The following is a 22,272-nucleotide window of genomic DNA, read 5'->3' as shown; positions in this document are numbered from 1 at the left end:
TAACAATGCTAATGCTAATACTAATGCCAGATAAAAACTAAAAAAATATGGCAATCTATTCTTCTAATAATTTATCTATATCTATACACTTAGCTTTTAATTTAGAGAGTGTAACATTAGATTTATAATATACGGATTCATTAGATTTATGGGTCTTCGACCATCCGTGAAACGGCTCTGCCGATGCTTCTCCATCTATCGACTCAGATTTATCTATTATATTAGGTTTATGGTTCTTCGACCATCCGTGAAACGGCTTCTCCATCTATTGTATTAGATTTAATAATTTCATCAACAGGTTTTATTTTATTAGTAGACTCTAATCCTTTAGGTGAATAAACAACTCTGGGAAACACTATTTTTATGAGCTTTTTTATATGAACCTCTATCCCACTAAAACTAAATATAGAAGAACAGTTTTCACACCTCATCAAAGTTGAATTACATTCTTTACATATAGCTTTCTTTTTATCAAAAGATCTTTTTTGTTTTGCAAATCCCATTTATTACAAACTTTATTTGCTCAATCAATTTTACTATTAGTAAAAGTAGAAGTATTACTTCAATTAGAAGTAAAGCTAGCGTTAGAGGTGGGGTTAGAGTTAGAAGTAAAACTAGAGTTAGACATGGGGTTAGAGTTAGAGCTTGAATCGGAATTAGAGTTGGAAACAGAATCAGAATTAGAATTAGAAAAAGAATTAGGGCTAAAGCTAAAACTAGAACTAGAACTAGAGCTTGAACATTTTGAAGCAATCCCCCTAGCCTTTGAACGGCTTCATTCAGACAAATTCCACTCAATATATCATCTCCACATGCACACTTACTAATTTTATCCTTATGTATCATTTTATAATGAAAAAGGTATACAACTAAGGGATCCCCATTTATAATTGCGCTCTTAAAATGCTGCTGCTTCCACCATTTATTATCTATAATTGGTCAATATTCAAATTTTAAATTTTAAATTATATTATCTTATAACTAGCTATAAATAACTATAACTAGCTATGACAACCCATAACTAGCTATAAATTTAACTAAACTTCTAGTATAATCTTTAGATTGGACACACTCTTATAGATTTCCCTACATAAATTATTAAGAGTATTTTATTTAAATCTTTTATCTAAAATCTGATCAAAACCCAATTCATTTTTATCTCTTGTGAAATCTATAATTTCAACTCTAAATTTTTGATTATTTTTATTAAGATCACCTGAAACAGTTATATCCTTTCTGTTTAAAGTTTTAGTCTCTTCATCTACGAGGCCGCTTCCCTGATCAATATACTCTTCCTATATACCCATTAACACGGACAAAGACCCATGGGGGGATATGGCGTAGCATCTGCGAAGCAGGTTACCTGATGGACGAAGTCCCATGGTTGAAGACTCATGATATTTCTGTTCATGGTCTGAGTCTTCACCATAACCCATATTCATTAATGAGTCTGTTCTATTTATCAAATGACTTGCATGTGTTGCCACCCGTGCAGCAGTTTTTACTGTCGGGTCAGGTTATAAACAATCGTGTATGTATAAGAGTATACCCATACCCATTGTTATTCTCCCCCCATACTTAACCACATCAGCAATAAGTTTTTATTTTGTTAGAACATCATTCTGAATATAAATATCTCTTGAAGTAAGAAGTTTTTTAAAGTAGAATATACAGTTATCTTTAAAAATAACATTTCTGTCTGTAGCACTATTCATTAGTGGTTTAATATAATCTATAGTTTTATTTACCTCGTTACCCTCTAATTCATCTTTTGATCTAAGAGCTTTCAAGTCTAGGAAACCAAATCTTGAGTCATATATCATAGTTTTATTTCTATCAATAATAATAAAAGTTTCTTCCTTCTTATTATATTTAATCATGCCATAACGAAGTGCATCATCTGTCCCATCTGTCCATTTATAATAACGATTATTTAACCATGAATTATACCATGGAAGCCATGTTTGCATTTATATGATTTATTAAAAATTTGAAAAAGATCAGCTCTATTATAAGTTTTTATACAAACAGTATCACAATTCATTCTAGCCATTCTATTTATCTGAGCTGGTTTATGACACAATACAATCATTTGAATATTTTTATTACTTCCTTCTATAAAATAATAAACTAAATCTTTATTAAACTTATCACACATATAATCAAGAACAGTTACCTTATTTTTGAATTTGGGTATATTTTTCATTGTGATTATATTTATATCACCCACATCAAATTCAGCATAGAGCTCGCCAGTCTCAGGACCAATCCAATCCTTTTCATCTTTTATATTATGATTTTTGGCTTTTGCTCTTGCTTTTGCTGGGGAAGCGCAAGCCTTGTTGGTGAAACAAGACCGAAGGTCCTCTCTACAACCAAGGCCAAAGGCCCTTCCATCATATCTTTATTATCGTGTTCCTGATCCTGATCTGCGAAGCAGCTTTGCTGATACAACTTCAAGTTTTGTCAAACAAAATAAGTCTTACCTGTACCAATAGCAACATAAACAATAGTATGCAATGGTGACTTTTCAAATTCAAATCTAACTAAATTTCTATTCATAAACCCATCAAAGTTTTTTTCTAGTTTGGTATACTTACTTGACAAATCACTATATATATGACACAACACAATGTTATGAATGCAAGTATAAAAATTATCGGGCCTTTATCCATTTTTGTTTATGAAATATAGATTTATAATTAGAGTTGCAAATAGACTTAGATTTAGATTAAGTCTTACACTTATCCTTAGAGTTATAATTAGACTCATTATTGGAGTAATAATTAGATTTATAGTTAGAGTTATAATTAGACTTATATTTAGAGATATAATTAAGTATGAATATTTATTATATACAAATGCTTACCCTAACTTTTGAAGAATTCATTAATAAATTTGATATTGACAATAAGGCTAGGAGAAATATCAATTTAGAAGCTCTAGGTAAAGATATAAATTTAACTTCAATTGAAATAGTAATGAGAGATCAGACTCTCGTTAACAACAATGATTCTAACTTTAATATTAAAGATTATTGTAAATCTACACCCAACTGATGACACTCATTGGGTTCTAGTTATAAGAACGAGAAGAGACAAGATTTATTACTTTGATAGTTTTGGTGCTCAAACTCTACCATTATTCTAAAAAGAATATTTTTTGATCTAGGGTCTGATGAAAGAATACAGGAATATAATGAATCTTATTGTGGAGCATATTGTTTATACATGATCTATCTTATTGATAATGGTTATAGAACAAAGAGTGCATTGAAAACTCTAGTTCATAAAATTATACGTCCAGAGGTATATAAAAAGTGTTTGGGATGTAAAGCTAAAGTTAAAGTTGAAGTTAATCAGGGAACTTGCTTGGCTTGCCACGAGCAGAGCTCGTTCGCAGATGACGATGACAATATCAATCAGGGAGCCTGTTTGTCTTGCCACGAGCAGAGCTCGTTCGCAGGTGGCAAAGGTACTGTCAATGTTAAGGGCAAATACATGTCAATGGTAATATCAATGTTAATTTCAAAGACATTGTCAATGGTAATGTCAATGACGTTGTCAATGAAAATGTCAATGGCAATATCAATGACAACGTCAATGGTAACGTCAATGGTAATGTCAATGTTGATGGCAAAGACATTGTCAGTGGTAATGTCAATGGCATTTTATTACCCTCATTATCAGATGATACCTATAGTGATAGTGATGACACAGTTTGATCAGAGAGCCATAAATATATAAATATATTTAGTAAAACCAAACAAAGAGATAAACCGCGCTCACAATGTGGATGGATGTGGAGGGGGAAGTAATGTTGGTGTAAAGACCTCCGGTCTTAGTTCCCTATCTAATTTGTTAATTGATACTAATGATCGTCTACAATAATGGATAAATAATTAGAAATTAATCGTTAATAGCACATTCCCGGAAACCTTCTGGTGTAAAATATCTGGTCCTAGTGAATGCGGAAAGACGGTATTATTAAGTTATCTATTTTTGAATAATATAGAATTTGGTAGATTATATATCAATGGTCCTATTGGTAATCAGCATGATGATTTAGAGTATAAAGATATTGTTTTTATTAAAGATATAAAAGAATTACCCAACAAAAAAACTACCGGCAGATATAAAGAAAATCATGATATTTGATGATGTTGGGGGTAAGGATCCAATTATTAATGAATATTTCTGTAGAGGTAGACATATTAATTGTAATATGATACATCCTAAACAAAAAAATTCTCGGCGAAAGAATGTTAGAGAGAATTGTAATCTATTTATTTTCTTTGAACAAAGAGGTAGAGCCACGACAGCTATAGATCATGTTTTCTTTTGTAGAGTCGAACTTAGTTATGGTGATTTTAGTAGTATATGTGAAAAGGTATGTGCTCAGCCTTATAATTCCATTGTCATTAATAAAACTAAAAATAGAAATATTGATGGTAAATTAAGAAGTAATTGGGATCGGAGAGCTTTATAGTTTATTTAATTTTATGATTAAGTCTATCAAGAACTGCTTCGCAGATGACTAAATCTAAGTCTATATCTATGACATGACTATCAGGAACTATTTGGGGAACCAAGGGCGAAGTCCCTTCGGAGATGACTAAGTCTAAATCAGATGTAAAGTAAAACTCAACACATCACCATTGAAAACAATTGGTCTTCCATGATCATCTTACGTATGAAATTCAATATATTCTATTCTCTTCTTTGTTACATTTTGATATAATATATTAAAAGGTATAATAATTATCAAGTAACCTTGTGGTTCTGTTAGATTAAAAGTATATAGTATTTCTGTGTTATTGCCATTATCTTTAATACCAGATATATCACTACAATGAAAGCTAATAGTACTAAAACCCATCATATCAATAATCTTTTGAGATGTATATTTATCTTTTTCATATATAATTTTTTTCTGAAACCTAGTAATGGGGCTATTGAATTTTCTATGTCAATGTTAATTGCACCTTGTTTTTTTCCATTAAACATTTCATTGTAATCTTATCAGGTTCTATTATAAAATTACCATTAGTTTCTTTTTTTATTAATTCTGCTATTTCAATTAATTCAGATGCACCTTGTATAAAAGTTAATATACGGGTATCTGACGATGTTTCACCTTGGGTATCATATAAGAAATCATTATTCCTTCTATTCACATTAAACAACGAATTATAAACAGATAATCAATTTAAAAATTTTTTTGACGAGTTAAGTATAGGTTTACTAAAGTTAATGGTTTCTGTTGATTAAAAATGTGTTCTTCTTTAGTTTTAGTTAGAGTTTCATGTATCTTTTGCAGCTCAAATAAGGTTAAATTGTCAGTCATTTTTTATGTTCAAATATTTTTAATTTATATTTATACTTAGAGTTATAATTATATTTATAGTTAGAATTATGTTGATAATTATACTTTTCTGTGAATGGATTTCGTCCGTGGCAAGCCAAGCAGGTTCCCTGATAGTTATAATTATCTGCGAAGCAGGTTCCCTGATAATTAAATTTTTTCCTTATAAAAATGGACTTTAATTTGGATACAGCTTATGGATATAATAACGATATACACAAAAGTGAGATTATAAAGTATAAACCAATTAATCTGGCAACAATGAATACAGTTAATACTAATATAAATATCGTTCTCAATAGAGAGGAGAATCATTTAAATGAATACGATTCATATCTAGAGATAGAATTTGTTGTATCAGATGATGCTGGTGGCGTATTTGCTAATGATGTCAACATCAGATTAGTTAATTATGGCATGATGGCATTGTTTAGTTCAACTAAGATTGAAACTGATGGTGGTAGAATTATTGAATATTTAGATTATTGTCATCCTAATCAATTGATTTATAAATTATCAACTAGTACTGCTGATGAATATGAGAGTGGTTTTGTTAGACATCAAGGTAATAGGAATAGTCATCTTAAAGGTGATCATGCTGCTGCACAAATAGGCCAGATGTATATGATGGTTAAGATTAGTGATCTATTTGGGTTTGTAATTGATTGAGAAAAGATTATATATGGTTAGGATTTAAACTAATATTAAAAAGAAATAATAATTATAGAGCTCTATTTAAAGTTAATGCCGGTGCTGCTGCAGTAGCTAATGATGGTAAAATAGAAATTAGAGGTATATCATGATGTGTACCTATTCCTGATCCTAGTGATGATAATAGAATTATTTTACAGAAAGGATGAAATAAAAAGACTAATATAGACTTCAGTTATTATGAAAGGAAGACATTTTATAAGAATGTACCCAATGCTCTTAACTTCTTATTTGATTTGGGTATCAAAATGGTATAGAAACAACACAATATATAATAATTGGTTTTGAAAATAGTAATATAATTGAACGACCTCATGACGCAAGTACATTTGATATAATGAATGTTACTGATTCTTATTGTAAGATCGTTAGTAAGTTTCTTCCTGAGGATAGAATGAATATTTATTATGGTACTAATAATTACAATGAGGCTTTTAAAGAGATTGTTATTTTTAATAAAGATTATAATGGATTACCTTATAATATTGAACCATATAAAAATCAGAGAACATTCAAAAGTAGTTATAGAATACAGGTATTTGATACTAGATATCAAAATGATCATATAGGACCACAACCAATACAATTTAATTTTGAATTTAGTGCTTCAGTTGCAGATGTTATATGCCATGCATTAGTATTAACAAGAAAGGATATTAGTGTTAATAGTGATGGTAATAAGATGGTTGATATTATATCATAGTTATAGTTATAGTTATCGTCAATGTTGTAGTCATTATCTTAGTCATTGTTATAGTTCTAGCTCTAGTCAATGTTATAGTCATTGTCAATTTTAGTTATAGTCTCATCCAAACTATTTCCTACTAGTCTTAGCAAAACCTTCAGCATAAATAATATCTAGTTTCTTTTTATTCTCTGGAGATATTCCTTTAGCTTCAAATTTAGTTTTTGGCTTTGGCTTAATGTTAGCCCTATGTAATGGCTTTGGCTTGGGTTGGGGGAGGGCAAGTCTTGTTTCACCAACCAAGGGCGAAGCCCCTTTAACAATAAAAGGATTATACTTTTTAACTTCCATAATTTTTTTATATGAAAATATGAGTACTTTAATAAGTTAAAAACTTATTCATATTGCGTTGGTGGTAGACATTATAGTGGTACCAATAATCTTCGAGGGGTTGTCGCTGCTAAAGCTACTAAGATGTTAAAGGGATTCTGTGCTAGAGGGGATGTGTAGAAAAAATAGGTCAATGACAGTATCTGATGCAACAATAGCAGCAGAAGGATTGAAAGATTTCTTTGAAAGTGTTGGTAGAGCAATGGTTAACAGTAATCCAGTAGGAGCATTAGAACGAGCTAGTAAAATAGGAAGTGCAGCTGCAAGTAGAAACCTAAGAGCTGCTTTATCAGCTAAACCTGATTTGATTAAATTTGCAACTACTGATGAAGGTATAATAGTTGTACAGAAAATCGAGGGTTATATTTAGGTACAAAGAAAAGATAATGAATTATATTACGTCTTAAATAATAACTTTGTCTATCACAAACTACTTCGCAGATGACTATGACTATGGGGCTCGGCCCATGTTTCACCATGACTGTGAATATAAGTGTAAGTGTAAGTGTAAATGTAAGTGTAAGTGTAAGTCTATGGCTATATCTAAATCTAATGGTAAATAATAAAACTAATATTATCATTACTAAAAAATGTTATTATAACTAAGCACTAATAACCTTAGTTTAAAACAACACTTAATTTGCTTCTCTTACTCTTGTTATATTCTTCATATACCTTGACTAATTCATTATATTCGTCATTATCTATTTTATTATCATTCATTGATTTAGTATATATTTTACTAAACTTATCACTGAACTGTTTTCTTCAAATATACAATTGTGAATACTTTATAATTTTATTACTTAATTTAGTAATAATTGTTTTGATAATGAACTACAAACAGTTGCCGTAGCAAAAGCTGTTGGCATAGAATACGGTAATCCTATACCTGTTAATGCAGCTGATGTTGATGTTGCAGTTGTTGTAATTGATGATAAAAGCATTTCGGTTATCTCAGCTACGTTAAAATATTCTTTATATCTATTTAACTTCTTATTATAGTTACTAGTTTCCGTTTCTTAATAATTTCTAATATCTTTTATAATGTTAATATTAATATCAAATTTATTTTTAGCTACGATTTTATCGTTTATATAGAGTTCATTAAACCGCGAAGGGGTTTGAGAACCAAAGGCGGAGCCCCTTTCACCAATGGTTGTCAAGTTTGGGTAAATCAATCTCTCACTCGGTGCTGATGGCTGAATCTTTTTCAGTAGTAAAATAACTAACAATTTCTTTCATTATATCTTCTAGATCAAAATCATAATGCAACTCTAATCTTGCCTGTTCTTTGTTGTGAACAAGTTTACTTGCACGTATTATAGCAATAATATATTTTATAACCATCTTTATCATTAATCTATGGATTTCTCTTAAACCTCTCCATCTATCAACACATGCATCACCTAATTCAATCTTTGTAATTGTCTGATTAAACTTATTGTTAGCAAACTCCACTTTAATTTCATTATTTTTAGAAATGGTATCAGCGGAAACTTTGTTGCGAAAACAAGCAATATGAGCAAAAATAAGCAAATTACAAGAAATATTTTCAATTTCAGTCAACTTATTGGCTAGTGTGGATATATTAGATGAGTTAGGAGAAACTAGTTATACTGTCTTATCATCAATCCATACATTACCCCCATCGGTTGCAGATGAAGATAAACCAATAATGTTTGCATTTAGTTGACCAGTTGTAACTTCTTCCAATTCACCTTTTCTTAATTCAGTTATGTTTTTACATTATAAAATTATTTTATTATTAGATGTTAATAAGTTATTGTCACAATACTCTTTATTAACAACATCTTTTTCATCTAGGGGAGGGTGCAAATTTGTAATTTGCGATAATTTTAGATAACGATAATATTGACATGAAGGATATCTGTCCTTCATGTCAATGTTATCGTTATCGTCTAAGAATAATTGACGGGCCCTATTTGTTGTTAGATTATTGGTTATTGGCGATCCGAGAAGCGATTTCCTTGATTGCTGTTTAGCTTGATTGAATCTTTTCCTTATAATCTTTGTATTGTCAACAGAAATATTTGAATCCAGACTGCTGGCTTATCAGGGAACCTGCTTCGCAGATGACCGAAGTTCTATCCAGCTTTGCTGGCTTATAACCGAAAGTTAAAATCTAAAGATTCCAAAACCTTATTATTATATTCAAAATCAAACTCATATTTTCATAGTTCTTGTTCATAATATTTACCCTCTATTTTTTAACCATTATTATCTTCTATCTTATATGTTGGCGGTTGTGTTTTTGAAACTTTTTTAATTTTAAACAATTATCTATTCCAATTGGAAATTTAACCTTTAGAGAATTTGTTACGTTTGTCAGCATTCCTGAAACAATCACCGACTTTAGGTTTCGGGGTTGTTTTGGTGGACTTAACATAGTATTTAGCTTTATCGGGATTAATAGAAGCACCAACGCGTGTCATATCAATTGTTGAATGATCGTTATTTTTATATGTTACAACAGCATCATTTAATATATCTACTCAATAACCATCACCATTGATGAACATTGGTTTATTATTTAAGTGTAATAATGTTCTAATAAATCTCTCTATAAACACAGTCTAGCCTTTAAATCACGATAAGTCGAATAAAATTCAATTTCATTTTCTTTAAGTAAAGATTTAAATGTTTAATTGTAAAACTCACTACCTCTATCTACCAATAACTTTTCTGTTTTTCGACTTTCAGAGCCGCCATGTGGACTTTCATCTAATACTAAATCCATTAGTCATAGTTAAACCAGATTTATTCTTCAATGCATTGGCCCATGCATATTTTGTGAAAATATCTATAACTGTTAATATAAAATTATTATTATTATTGTATTTACTTAGAGATGACTTATCAGTTAAATCAGCTGACCATGTTCCATCTTTATTTAATGGTATTATTCTTTCTCTTTTAAACTTTTGTATTTATGACTAAATACTTCTGTAGCTAGTAATTGTTATTTCGTTTTAATTGTACATTGTTGTTGTTTTGCCACCAAAACTTGTTTACCATAATTGAAAACAAAATTGTCTAGTTGTTCTTGAATAATAAAATTCATAGATAATATTTGTTTAGATATATTTAAGATTTCATCATATCTTCAATCATGCCCAGGTTTTGTTTCTAGTATAAGTAATTCTAATCTTTCCATCAGGAAACCGGCTTTGCAGATTAGACTATCTGCGAAGTTACAGCTATGATTGACGAGTTTATCTTTAGTTAAACCCCGGCCGTAGTTTTTCTCCTAAACCTCTAATATACGTTTTTTTTGTCCTATATCTACTGCTTCTCTTTTGACTTTTTCCTACATCATATCTAATATCTTGTAAAAATCTTTTAAATTTGTTTTCATTTTCCTCGATGCCGCCTTATAATAAATCTGGATTAGTAAGAAAAAAGATAAGCCAATCTGAAAATTCATATAAATTATCCTCAACTAAAAATGCACCCTGTTCTAGAGTTATATTAACACTGTTCATATTAAATCTTCTAGACGGTAAATCTACCAGATTTAATTTTAATTGGGAATTGGGGATTAATTTGAACCCCCAATAAATGAAGAATATTGGCTGTCTTTGTATCAACAAAAGCTGGTGCTATATCTTGAGTTTCTTTTATGGTTTTCTTTAACGTTGCATTAATCTTGGAAGTGTTTTCACTGATCTGGGAACCGGCTTCCTGGATCTGCGAAGCAGCTTTGTTAATAACTTTAGTTTGTTTATCTAACTGTTGATTTTGCCAATCTATTGCTCCTAATGTTTTTTCACCCAATGCCAGATTCTGTTCATTATAGGCTTGTCATTTTTCACAATGGGTATTTCAAATGTTAGTTGGTGGATCAAATAACTCTTCTATTTCACCATAATACTTTTTTTTTGTTTTAATTTACCTTCCACTCTATTATTTTATGTATTTTTTTCTAGTTTATTTAATTCTATGAGTTTATCTAGCTTAGTCACTTTTCTATATTGAAAAAATATAATAGGAGAAAACGGATAATGAAAATTCTCTTGAAGAAAACTACTCTGAGTTTAAAAACGTATTGAGCTTTTGGAAAACAATATCGGACTAGGGAAGAGTTTATCAACCCTGCCAAGGATCCTTGCCATGATGAGTTAATAATTTAAAGTTATTCTAATTATATAGATGAAAGGGAAACCAGTAAAACGATAAAGTAGAAAATAATAAAAACAAATCAACTAGAAGAAATAGTTATATGGGAATATATTTGTGGGAGATGATGATCTATTATCTACTAACTGCTAAACCAAGGTCTGCAATCGATCATTTTATTAATGGTCGGTTATAAAATATTAATAACCAGTTTGTTTTTCATTAGGATAATTAATCAGGGAACCTGCTTCACAGATCATTATATAATCTAATAGCAGCTTCAATCAACTTTCCATCATAATTAATGTTTAGTTCTAGAATATTACTTATCAGCGAAGCTATTGGAGTACCAAGGATTTCGTTTCTCTCACAGATTAGTGCCTCTTTACTTTAATCTAAACTTAATTTTATTAATACCTCTATTAGAGTATTATTAATCTTTTTCATTAAATCTCTTTTGAATAGATAAAGATTCTCATCATGAGGATAGCTTTTATTATTAATTACATAGAATCTTTTATCATCAAATTTATTAAGACTAATCTCATGTGTTTTTGTCGTTGTCATGTAATCACCAACTTTTTTATTCTACATTTATCTACAGTTCTCTGTGTGTTATACATTAACGCATTATAACAATCTTCATATTTAGCATTGTTACAATTCTTTACTTCTTTCTCTTTAGTTTTATTTGGTTAATCTTTAAAGCTATATGTCTTTGGTGACAAGGCTGTGAACTCTACTAATATTCTGTTTCTCAATTCATGTTTGAATTTACCCAGAACTTTTTAATTAGTTTTAATTGGTGGTTCGATATTGGATAGGTCCTTGTGTTCGTCGGGTACAATACCATGCCCTCGCTAAAGTGTAATACAAAATTAGCAGTATCCAAATAATGGAGTTGGAGAATTTTGAGCGATAGTTGAAGAATATTATAGAATATGTCATATATGTGTAATTTATTTAATTCTAATATAGTAACACCTACAGATACTGGAGAATCAAATTCTATTTTTTCTTTATATATTCAATTTGCTATAATCCTTATATTTAGTTATATTCTTAAATATTGGTTTATCTACACTTTGCATTATCTTTTCTCTGTCGTTTAAGAACTTACTTTGATGAAAGTGTAGAGGATTCATGCACATTCTTCCATATAGTGAGTTGTTCATTAATGTCCTTACATCCTTTCCGCTTCAGTTTTAGCTGTTGCTCTTTTATTAGTATTGTTTTGAATATAGTCTCTCTCTACATATGTAATCTTGTTTAAATTTAATCACTCTATGAATTTTAGTTACTTTTACACCCATCTTAACATAGAATTTTAACATCCTATAATGAACCATATTTTTTGTTTTGTCGTTTTGATCTTAGATTAATTTCTCTGTTCTCGCTCTACCTTTCTCTCTTTCTGTATAGCCTAGCTCATTATCATTTATCTTTTTATTGGGCAATAATGCTAATTGTTCTGTTCTATATTTACAACTATTAGTATAATTGATATCACAAACTATATAGTAACCATGATCACTATCATCTGGAGTAGTTAATATAGTGTATAGAGATACTGACCACTGGTCGTGCTCTGCCATAGCAGTAATGTACTCGAAGTCTTTATAAGGTAGCTTTTGCATCATTGCATAAACATATAGTTTGTTTGCGTCTATGTACCATGTGGACCTATTGCTATTGCTTTTGCTTTTGTTATTACCATTGTCATTGTCATTGCTAACACCATAGCCATTACCAATGCCATTATTAATATCTCTATCACCCATTATACCACATATACCACTTCTTTTTGCTTCAACGAAATCATCTGGCATTTGCTTATCTTGTAATGTATCTAATGTAACACCACTTGAAATTAACCAACAATCAAAACTTTAACCCGGGAGGAGAACGTAATGTAGTGGGTTGAGTCCAATTTTTTTCATACTTAATTTAACATATTCATTCATGCAGTAGTCTAATAATGCCACATCATTCTGTAAATAATCTACAGTTATATCTTTACCAGTTTTATGACTGTTGTCTTTGTTAAAATTATCGACCTATTCTTGTGTTGGTAATTTATTAGATAGTGAGGATTTGAAGTCTCCTATATTTAGATTACCTATAAAATTGTCATATGACTTTGTCGTGCTTGGGTAACCAAGGTCGGAGGCCCTTCCCAATCCATCTAAACGAGAGTATTTATATGGATATAATGTTTTAGTTTTCACCCGTATATCTTTGCCATTTGATCTAGAGACATAGCTAAGAAGTTATAACTATCTAAAAATTTAGGACAACCAATAATAAACATCTTAGACTTACCGGCAGCTAGTTGTATGTAATCTACTTTTCTTTGATCATTATTCTGTTTGAAGAATTCAGAGTCATTATGGATTATTACGGGAATGAAATTTGTTGCTTGTATCTTAGATTACATATTCTACATGCTGGTCCTCTATATTTACTATTTTCATGACAGTGATCTTCTACTTCATTAATAAATGTTTTGCTGCATATATGACAAGTGTTATTGGTTTCATGATATAATTCATCTTCTTTACTAAACATCATTGGTTTGTTTAACTTGAAATTATTCTCTGTTTCTATTTCTAATAGATCTCTACCAAATCTTTTGATGCAGTCTAGACCAAGTAGTATTTGAAATTACCTTGCCAGATGCAACCCGCACTTATTGGTATGTGTCACAGTCATTAGTTGCGACTTCAACAATGCAACATTCTATATCAGCAGTTATAATATTTTTTATATTCTGACGCTTACGTTCATTTACAAAAGTAAATTTCTTTTTCTTGGGGCAAACAATTTCTGTTTATAAAGAGTGGCTACATATATGATTAAAATATTTAGTTTGAGAGTTAAAACAATATGTACATCTATCGCAGTAATAGAACTTATAAATCATTTTATCCGGTCGTTCTAACACGGTTTCCATGTTTTTAATTAGGGCACAGCGTTCTGTTTGTCCATTCCGCCAAACTAATATTCTTACATCTTTTCTGTCTTTATAAAAATCATCCAATGATTTAAGCAATTCAACTTTGCCATCATCACAAGGTGTGTATATCCAAATTTTAATATTGTATAGATTTTGTATTCTTAATATATAGCTGAAGTCATCTTCATGTTGTTGTCGAGCTGCAATTAATTTATTCTGATATTTACATTCACGTGTTGCAAGGTCCATGGCCTGATGTAGCCAAGCAGTAATAGTTAATTGCAAGCAATTGTATTTGAAATTGAGTATATTTAATATTGATTTAGATTATTTGAGATCCGGGGATAAATCTTTAAAACTACCAATAAATGTTTTAGTTAAATCAATATATATCTGAATACTTCTTAATCCGAGGATCTCAAAGTCATAGCCATAGACTTCATATATTTCCTTTTCAAAGTTTAGCCATTGCGTGAGGTCTCCATTTTCATTTATTGCGTTATAGTCAGTGTGCAAAAATATTTTAGTAGTTTTAACTTCTTCTTTGGTTCTCTTCTTGAACTCACACTCGGCTGGGATCTTATATTTAAACTCTTATCTTCACAAAACTGCTAAAAGTTTATATTTTCTGCTAAAGAGTTATTAATAGCTTCATCTTTAAATTCAATGTAATTTCCGGCATCATCAGTAATATAAATTTCCTTCATGTTCTGGCTAGAGTTTATATCAAACTATCGAAGTATTCTGTGTTTTCTAGATAATTACAATTATGACTATGTGAGTGAGTATTTAGGGCTATTTTGGTTTCAAATTCTTCATTGCATTCTTCACACCTAAACATAATTCTAGAGTAGATACTATATTTTGGTTTATTTGGAGGATTAGCTTTAGTAGTGGGTTTAGTTTTAAAAATATCTTTAGGATAATTCTCAGTTTTAGACTTACTCTCAATTTGGAGGACCAAAGGCAAAGCCCCTTTAGGTTTAGGTCTGAGGAAGTAATATTCTTCTTCTGAGTAATACACTCTCTGCATGTTTTCAAGTATGGATTAGGGTGATGGGGATATTACCCTTTCAGCTTTGGGTTTAACATCTATTGGGGCTTCATCTTCAGAGCCAAAGACTCTCTCTGACAATTCTTTATGTTTAGAATCATATGATTGATGCCTGTATAAATCCTTCTTTGTTTCAAAGGATAAGTCACAGACGTCGCAGAGGTTTGCATTACTGTTAGTTGAGCGAAAAAAGGTGAAGTTTCTTGGGGAAAATTTTGGAAAAAAAATTTTCGAAAGTGAAAAATGAAGTGTGATAAGTTTTAAAAAAATCATTGGAAAGATTGTTGTAGTGATTGCAAAGAATTGGAATATTTTTGTTATATATGTAAAGATATAGTTAAAGTAAAAGATTATATTAAACACTTAGGAAAACATTATGATAATCCGGAACAATATCTAGAGTGTAATAGGTGTCAAATTTATTAGGATATTTCTTTCTTGAGGTTTAGATTTGGAAGATGTTGATTGTGCATCTATTTTAAGAGATATAGATTCACCCATACTAGAAGTCAGCTCAAGAGCATGTTCATAAGTATAATATCGGTGAAGCCGTTTGGCGTGCCACGGATGGAGTCCGTTAGTGGATAGTTGAGGCTGGTTCTCCCTGATCCCACAGGGCCATGCTCTACCTTTGGTATGGTTGGTTCCCCCTGATAGGTCTTCAACAATGTTTCACCATCTGCGAAGCCGTTTTACGGATCAGATTTAAATTTTGATTTAACTTTTGGTGTTTCGTCAGGTATACATTTGTTCATCATAAAACTTTTGCTTATTTTGTAGAGAAATGAAAACCATGATGAACAGCCAAAAAAAGTGCCTTGGATAAAAAAATCCACTCATGGCGAATTATTACAGAACATTCTTTTTCTAGAATATCCGGACATGATTTTTAACTTAAAATGAGTTATCCTTTCAAAAGTAATTTGCTGTTTTAAAAGAAAATAATAATTAAATTCTTCTATTAAACTGAATGCTTTGTATTATCTAAACTAATAAAATTAAACTAAAATTTTAACTAAATACTCAACTTTCAAGCTAACATTTAAATATGCCTAATTTTTGAAATTTTAACTCGTTTGATATCATTCTGCTAATGCTGATGGTCATTTCTGTTAATAGTGGCAGCCATTTTATCATGACAGGCAATTTTCTTTTTCATCACTTCATGAACTATTTATAGACTGTACAGAGTGAGAATGAAAGTAGTGGATAAAACAGGCTTCCAGTTAGCAGGCGATTTGGTCTATTCCCCCGAATTCGTGAGGGGGAATAGACCAAATTGAACTGGTGGCTGGAAGCCCTGTTTTATCCAGCACTATTACAACCCTTGTAAGGGCGGTGAATGTTGGTGAATTTTTGTAAGGTCATCACTTATTCTAGCGTTGAACTTACATACATTCACTGCTTTCACCGCATTTCACCGCAAAAGTATGTACAAAGTTTGCAATGAAAAAGCTAACTTTTCACTGCTTATCTTACATTTTTTTGAAATTTTTTCTGAAGCAATGGTCCCGCAAGAGATCAGAAATACGCCGTCAAAAAGATCCCGCTAGAAGCAGCAAAGTTCTGTAACCAAACCCGAAGATCGCGTAAGCCGGTCAACCATCAGTAAAGATTTTGTACATGCAACCAAAAATTCTCAAAAAAGACAGCACACAAAGTCTTCTGATGGATTTCAACTTTAATTGTATCATTCTCGATGTATTATTTTCTCCAATCACCGAAGAGAAATGATTTGTTACACCATGCATTCGATTTGTTACACCATGCATAGTTTTGTTACACCATGCATTCGAAATATTACAAAAAAATTGTCTTACACTTCAACTGTGAGAGTCAGGTTGCCTTTCTCAAAGAATCCGCCTCATTTACCAGAAATTGGCTTTACCAAAAAAGACATAACTTGACGAATCTCCATTACTCAGTAATTGTATGTTGTACATCCTCCGCATTCCAATTTGACGGGACGCTCGCGTTCATCAAAATCAGATACCACCTTAATAAATGTCTCTAGCCCTTCAAATAATAATAAATGCCTCGTGATAGACGGGGGGAAAATTATACATTAAATGGCACAACTGTTCTGGCTGTTCAAGATTCTCAGCCGAACCGTAAAGTTGTTGCTTGGTTCTTGAGTTTTACGCCGAACTGGTTCTTTTCTGGGTGGGACTAGTTGCACTAACAATCTTTTCAGAACTATTAGTGGGTAGGTTTTATAAAAGGAGTGTAATTTTAATTTGGTTTGAAGTTAAGAACGGACTTTGTGATAAACTATTTTATCTGGTGCTAACAATCTCATGCGCCAGTCTTTAAGGTCCCAGCCAAATGCTAGTATTATTGCTGACTTCTCGTCAAGAAAATTCAACTAATTTAAACACGGAAGATCTTAATATCTGCAACATTTAGCATGAAAGACTTAATTTTATGAAGAATCAAACTATGTTCAAATCTGAGAGCCAAATGTTCTTTGTAACGTGTTCTCGTGTTTCTAAATATATAAAGGTTGCACTTTTCAAATTATTGCGTCGAAGTGAATAAACAGATAAATATATTTATGACATCCTTGTTACTTGTTTTTGATTGGTTAATCAAGCACATGATGGTTTTTTTAGTGTAAAATTTTGTGGCATACTTTTTAAAATTGCACTTGATAATACCTCAATATGAACGAACATCTTCGAAAATGTAATTGCAAATAGAAAAAATTTGTTCCCATTATCGGCATTGAATTATAACTATTGTTAGCTAGTGCTGCAATCAAAGGCTTCTGCTGCATAGTTAGGGCTTGGGATATTAGCGAACGGCAATTTTTTTCCTTGCTCTGGTACAGAATTGAATCAACACTGCTCTGTATGTGGCCCGGTTGACCTTAATTCATACAGATGATTGGGCTAGGTCTGTAACAACGGCCACATTGAATAGAGAAACTACAACTAGTTTAAACGAATTGTTGCTGTTTGTAAGTTTGGTTATTCTGAGTTCGGTTTTTCCCGCATTTTGAATTGAATTGAATTGTACGTCGCCAGCGAAAGTTATCTCTTTGAAAATCTCTGCTATTTCACCGGACCACGGAGACTTGCTTTTTACTCAATTTCTGCCGAGTTTTTTTTGACATGACGCCAAAATGTTTGTAGCAGTCCCAATGTGGTTCGATGATATTGGAAGGCCACTTGAGATATTGTCAGTAGTAGAATAAAATTTTTATCAGGAAAGATGCTTTTAGTGTCAGTCTTTCTGAGACTGATGCACAAGGGCTCATTCACAGTTGTCGTTTCCGCTTGCGCCAAAAGCTTCATTCTTATAGAAGTAGGCACGCCTTAAATGAATGCATTCGGTAATCGACTAGTTTGTTCTGCTTAATAGTCATTTCCTTCAAAGTGTGCAAATGCTATATTAGAAAGGCATGTGATACCTGTCAGAAAACCTTCCAAAATTTGTTTTGATTAATTAAACTTGTGTTCTTGAAAATTTAATTTGAAAACTTCTCTCTATTTGCGCTCAAATATCATTTTCCAAGTGATAGTAACGCATTGTTAAATAAGTTTTTTCTCGCAGGTGATAATTCCGGAAAATACTTTAAGCACCACTTTACAGATTAAGTTCTAAAATTCAACCTTGTTGGTTGTTTGGTAGTTACAGAAGGGCGATGGAAAACTCCAATTTTTCGCGGAATACTCTAATGTCTTCTGTAACTGCTCCCGTGAATGGAGTCAAGCTGATGTTTTTGGGACGCTGCTGCTGGTGTTGGTGGACCAGTTCCTCTAGTCGCTGTTGCAAAAGCATTTGCAGCTGCAGCAACTTCCGCCATTTATAAAGAATGTAACTATTTAGTCTCAAATGACAAGATTTTTGATAAATTTATGAAATGGATCAATGTAGGGATAATTTAAAATATAGACATCGAAAAATGTGTAAAATATAGGAACAGATCAATATATAGGTGGAGAAAACTTATTAGTCAATTAAAATGATGAATCACTTTGAAGCACATTTGGAGGTTTAAATGAATTGTTATGTTCCTTAAATCCAGTCCCGATAAATGCGAATTTAAATTTTGGCAGGTATTGTCTGTGAAATATAAGCGTTTATGATTGTCAATTGTATATATTAAATGCACGATTGACGAGGTAAAATTGATTAAGTATCTGTTTAGTAAACCTTCTTTGTAGACAATGCGAATTTCAAACTTTTTTGCCTCATATTCACGGTTTTAAACAATATTTTAAAAATAAAGCTATGCGTTCCCTTAAAACAAATGGTTAAGTTTTGAATTTTTGTATTTATATTATGTTTCTGCTCTTTTCCTGTCACCCTCTTTGAACACTATTAATTCTATCTTTTCTACTAATTTCAGATGCAGTTCTGAGAGCAGTTTGCCTCTGATTCTCTCAATTTCAAAACAACTCTTTGGAACTTGGTTCTATTCTTCTATCTCTTCCAACCGTTTTATGCCATGCAACTTCAATTATTTTGGTATGTCAATCTAATGAACCAATTAAAATCCATTTTAGCTATATAATTTTCACTCAATAGAAAAGTATATAATTCAAATCAATTCTGGATTTGGTGTTTGTATATGACACCGATAACACCAAAGATGATATAATAAATTAATTTTTATACTTAAGTTTTATGCAGCAAATTTTGGTTGAAATACGTAATACTTTCAAACTAGCTGAGCTAGCCTAAAATAAATGCATATTGTTCGTATGTCTTTATGTATAATTTTACTTAGCTTTAACATTATGTTTAAACTTATAAGTGGGGCTGCCAAACTAAGCGGGGGGGGGGGGGGCTAGCAGAGAATATCCAATGTTCATAACTTTTATGGGTTGTCTCGCTGCCCCCGAGTTGACCGACTAGTCCTTTAGGGGAGGGGTTTTTATTTAACTTTTTTATTCGAATTGAATTCAATTGTTTCTGTATTGTGAAAAACCCAAAAAAAGTTGCTCTTCGAAGAATACGCTTGTTTTACGCTCAAATTTGAATTGCTTGCAGATATTATTTGAAGTGCTTTACTGGATTGTTTAGCATGCTTGTACTATAAGGTTTTTGTTATTCATCATTGATTGAATGCAGTTTTTCTAATTCTGTGCATTGCTGTAATGATTATTCCTGCATTCTGGCCGGTTTTTTCTGAAGTCCTGTTTTGCACCTTTTCACTGCAATCACAGTTACTTATTCGGATTTGACAGAATCTTTGTGCTAAATTTGAGTCATTCAATACTTGAGAACACAATATATTTACGTTATAATTATTTCTGTAAAAAATTAAAACTAGAACTAAATCAGTGGCGATTTGATCACTTTTACAAGTTTGCCCAATCTTGAATTTTCCCTGAGCCGAAAAATGTAAAAATTACTCCACCGAACCAGCTAACGCTTGCGAAATAAAGAAAGACTTTTCGCCACAGTAAATCGCTGTGTATGTCTGTTTGGATAATTCTTTCCACGACAATCGGAGACATAGAACCAGCAATTGCTGTAGCAGTGTTGCAAAATGACGTTATTATGCCGGCGTGTTTGGGAGCTAAGTCTAAAACATTGCATACGGATCCCGAAAAGTGCGCAGAGAAAAAGAAACCCGCAATTGCAATACATGACAATGCTGCAGAGGCACTGCATCCAGAATAGCCAGCTGCAAGTAAGAGAAAACCAGGTATTATTGTTGAAAGTATTTGGTTGTATTTGCGAATTGTAGTAACAGAAAAGTAGTTGCGATTTCTGACGAAGTCGGCAATGCTCGAAAAAAGAAAAGACCCCACAAAGCAAGCCAGCCAAGGCGCTGCATTCAAAACCCCATTAGCCGAAATGTTAAAATTAAGAACGTAAGCTAGGTACATCGATAAACATGATGAAATGCCCATTCCAAAAGAACCGTCGGCAAATCGTGCAACTATCAATCCTAAAACAGATTTGCTCGTTAAGAGTTGCTTCCACGGAATATCGGGTGTGCTTTTAGTTGTTTTAGGTGAACTGTCTATGTTTGACTCTATAAGCTCCCGTTCTTTGACCGAAATCCACGGGTGATCTGCAGGCGATTCGTACGCTAATGAGCACCACGCGACAAACCAAACACTCGAAGTCAAACCAATCGTAATAAACGCGATCGGCCAGCCACCGATAATTTCTAAACTGCAAAGATAGCCGACCAGTGGAAAAGCGAATACGTTGCCCAAGTAGCCACCAGACATTGCCATCGTGGAGAAAATTGTGCGTTCTTGTTTTGGAGCCCATTTTCCCGCCATTTGGAAGAAGGCTGTGAACGTTCCACAGTCAACAATGCCTGTCGTTAAGCGACAGAAAAACACCCAATAAGGACCCATGAATGCAGCGGGTACTATAAGACCTGTTAGGATTCCTGCGACCAGAATACCAAAACCTAAAATGTGCTTTCCGCCGACTTTTGCCGAAAGTTTTGCTGCTGGGATTTGAGTGAATAAACGTCCGTAGAAGTAGGCGCTGAGAATTCTGGCTTGTTCGATCAAAGACCAATCAAAGCCTTCTTTTACCACAGGGCTGCTTTCATAAAAGGCTGTGGAATTTCTTAACGGACACTGTGAATTCGTCGATGATGATTTCTTTGAGTTTTTAACCATAGCCACTATTGCAACGTTTATGCTTATTCTTATGGCAAAGACTATGAAGAATCCTATGAAACCCAAATAGGCTAAGTGGAAACGGGTTGAGGTAAGTTTTGAAATCAGAGTAACATTTTTATACTCAGTATTCGTGCTTGACTTCTCGGGAATCAAAAGCTGACTCTCGCTGTCCGTTCCCATTGGGGGCGTCATATCGTTTTTGATCAATATTTAGAACACTAGTGTGAACTGTAACAAGATCTCAAGCTAAAGGTAGTGCGAGTAGTTATAAAATTGTTTATTTACGTCAGGTGTTTACTGAACCTGATCGCGTTGTTGTTTGTTTTTGGGAGTTTTATGTTTGCTCACGTGAGTCTACCGAATGTTTCGT

At 32.1% G+C, this 22,272-nt stretch overlaps 2 protein-coding genes across 3 annotated transcripts in view; one reads left to right on the top strand and one right to left on the bottom strand.

The window, feature by feature from the left end:
* LOC142337409 (anaphase-promoting complex subunit 10-like) overlaps positions 1-22,272 on the top strand; it is a 273,473-nt gene that overhangs the window by 205,910 nt on the left and 45,291 nt on the right. The window lies entirely within an intron of this gene.
* Positions 20,538-22,247, bottom strand: LOC142337407 (sialin-like). The gene has a single exon (XM_075386582.1). It carries the CDS (start codon positions 22,092-22,094, stop codon positions 20,610-20,612), a length of 1,485 nt encoding a protein of 494 aa, XP_075242697.1. The 5' UTR covers positions 22,095-22,247; the 3' UTR covers positions 20,538-20,609.

This window comes from Convolutriloba macropyga, chromosome 4 (assembly GCF_964194025.1).
Source record: "Convolutriloba macropyga chromosome 4, txConMacr16.3, whole genome shotgun sequence".
Lineage (NCBI taxonomy): Eukaryota > Metazoa > Xenacoelomorpha > Acoela > Convolutidae > Convolutriloba > Convolutriloba macropyga.
This window is presented reverse-complemented; position numbering and strand designations above follow the sequence as displayed.

Excerpts from the sequence above, each read along its gene's own strand:
- LOC142337407 (XM_075386582.1), bottom strand. The coding sequence starts at position 22,094 with ATGACGCCCCCAATGGGAACGGACAGCGAGAGTCAGCTTTTGATTCCC.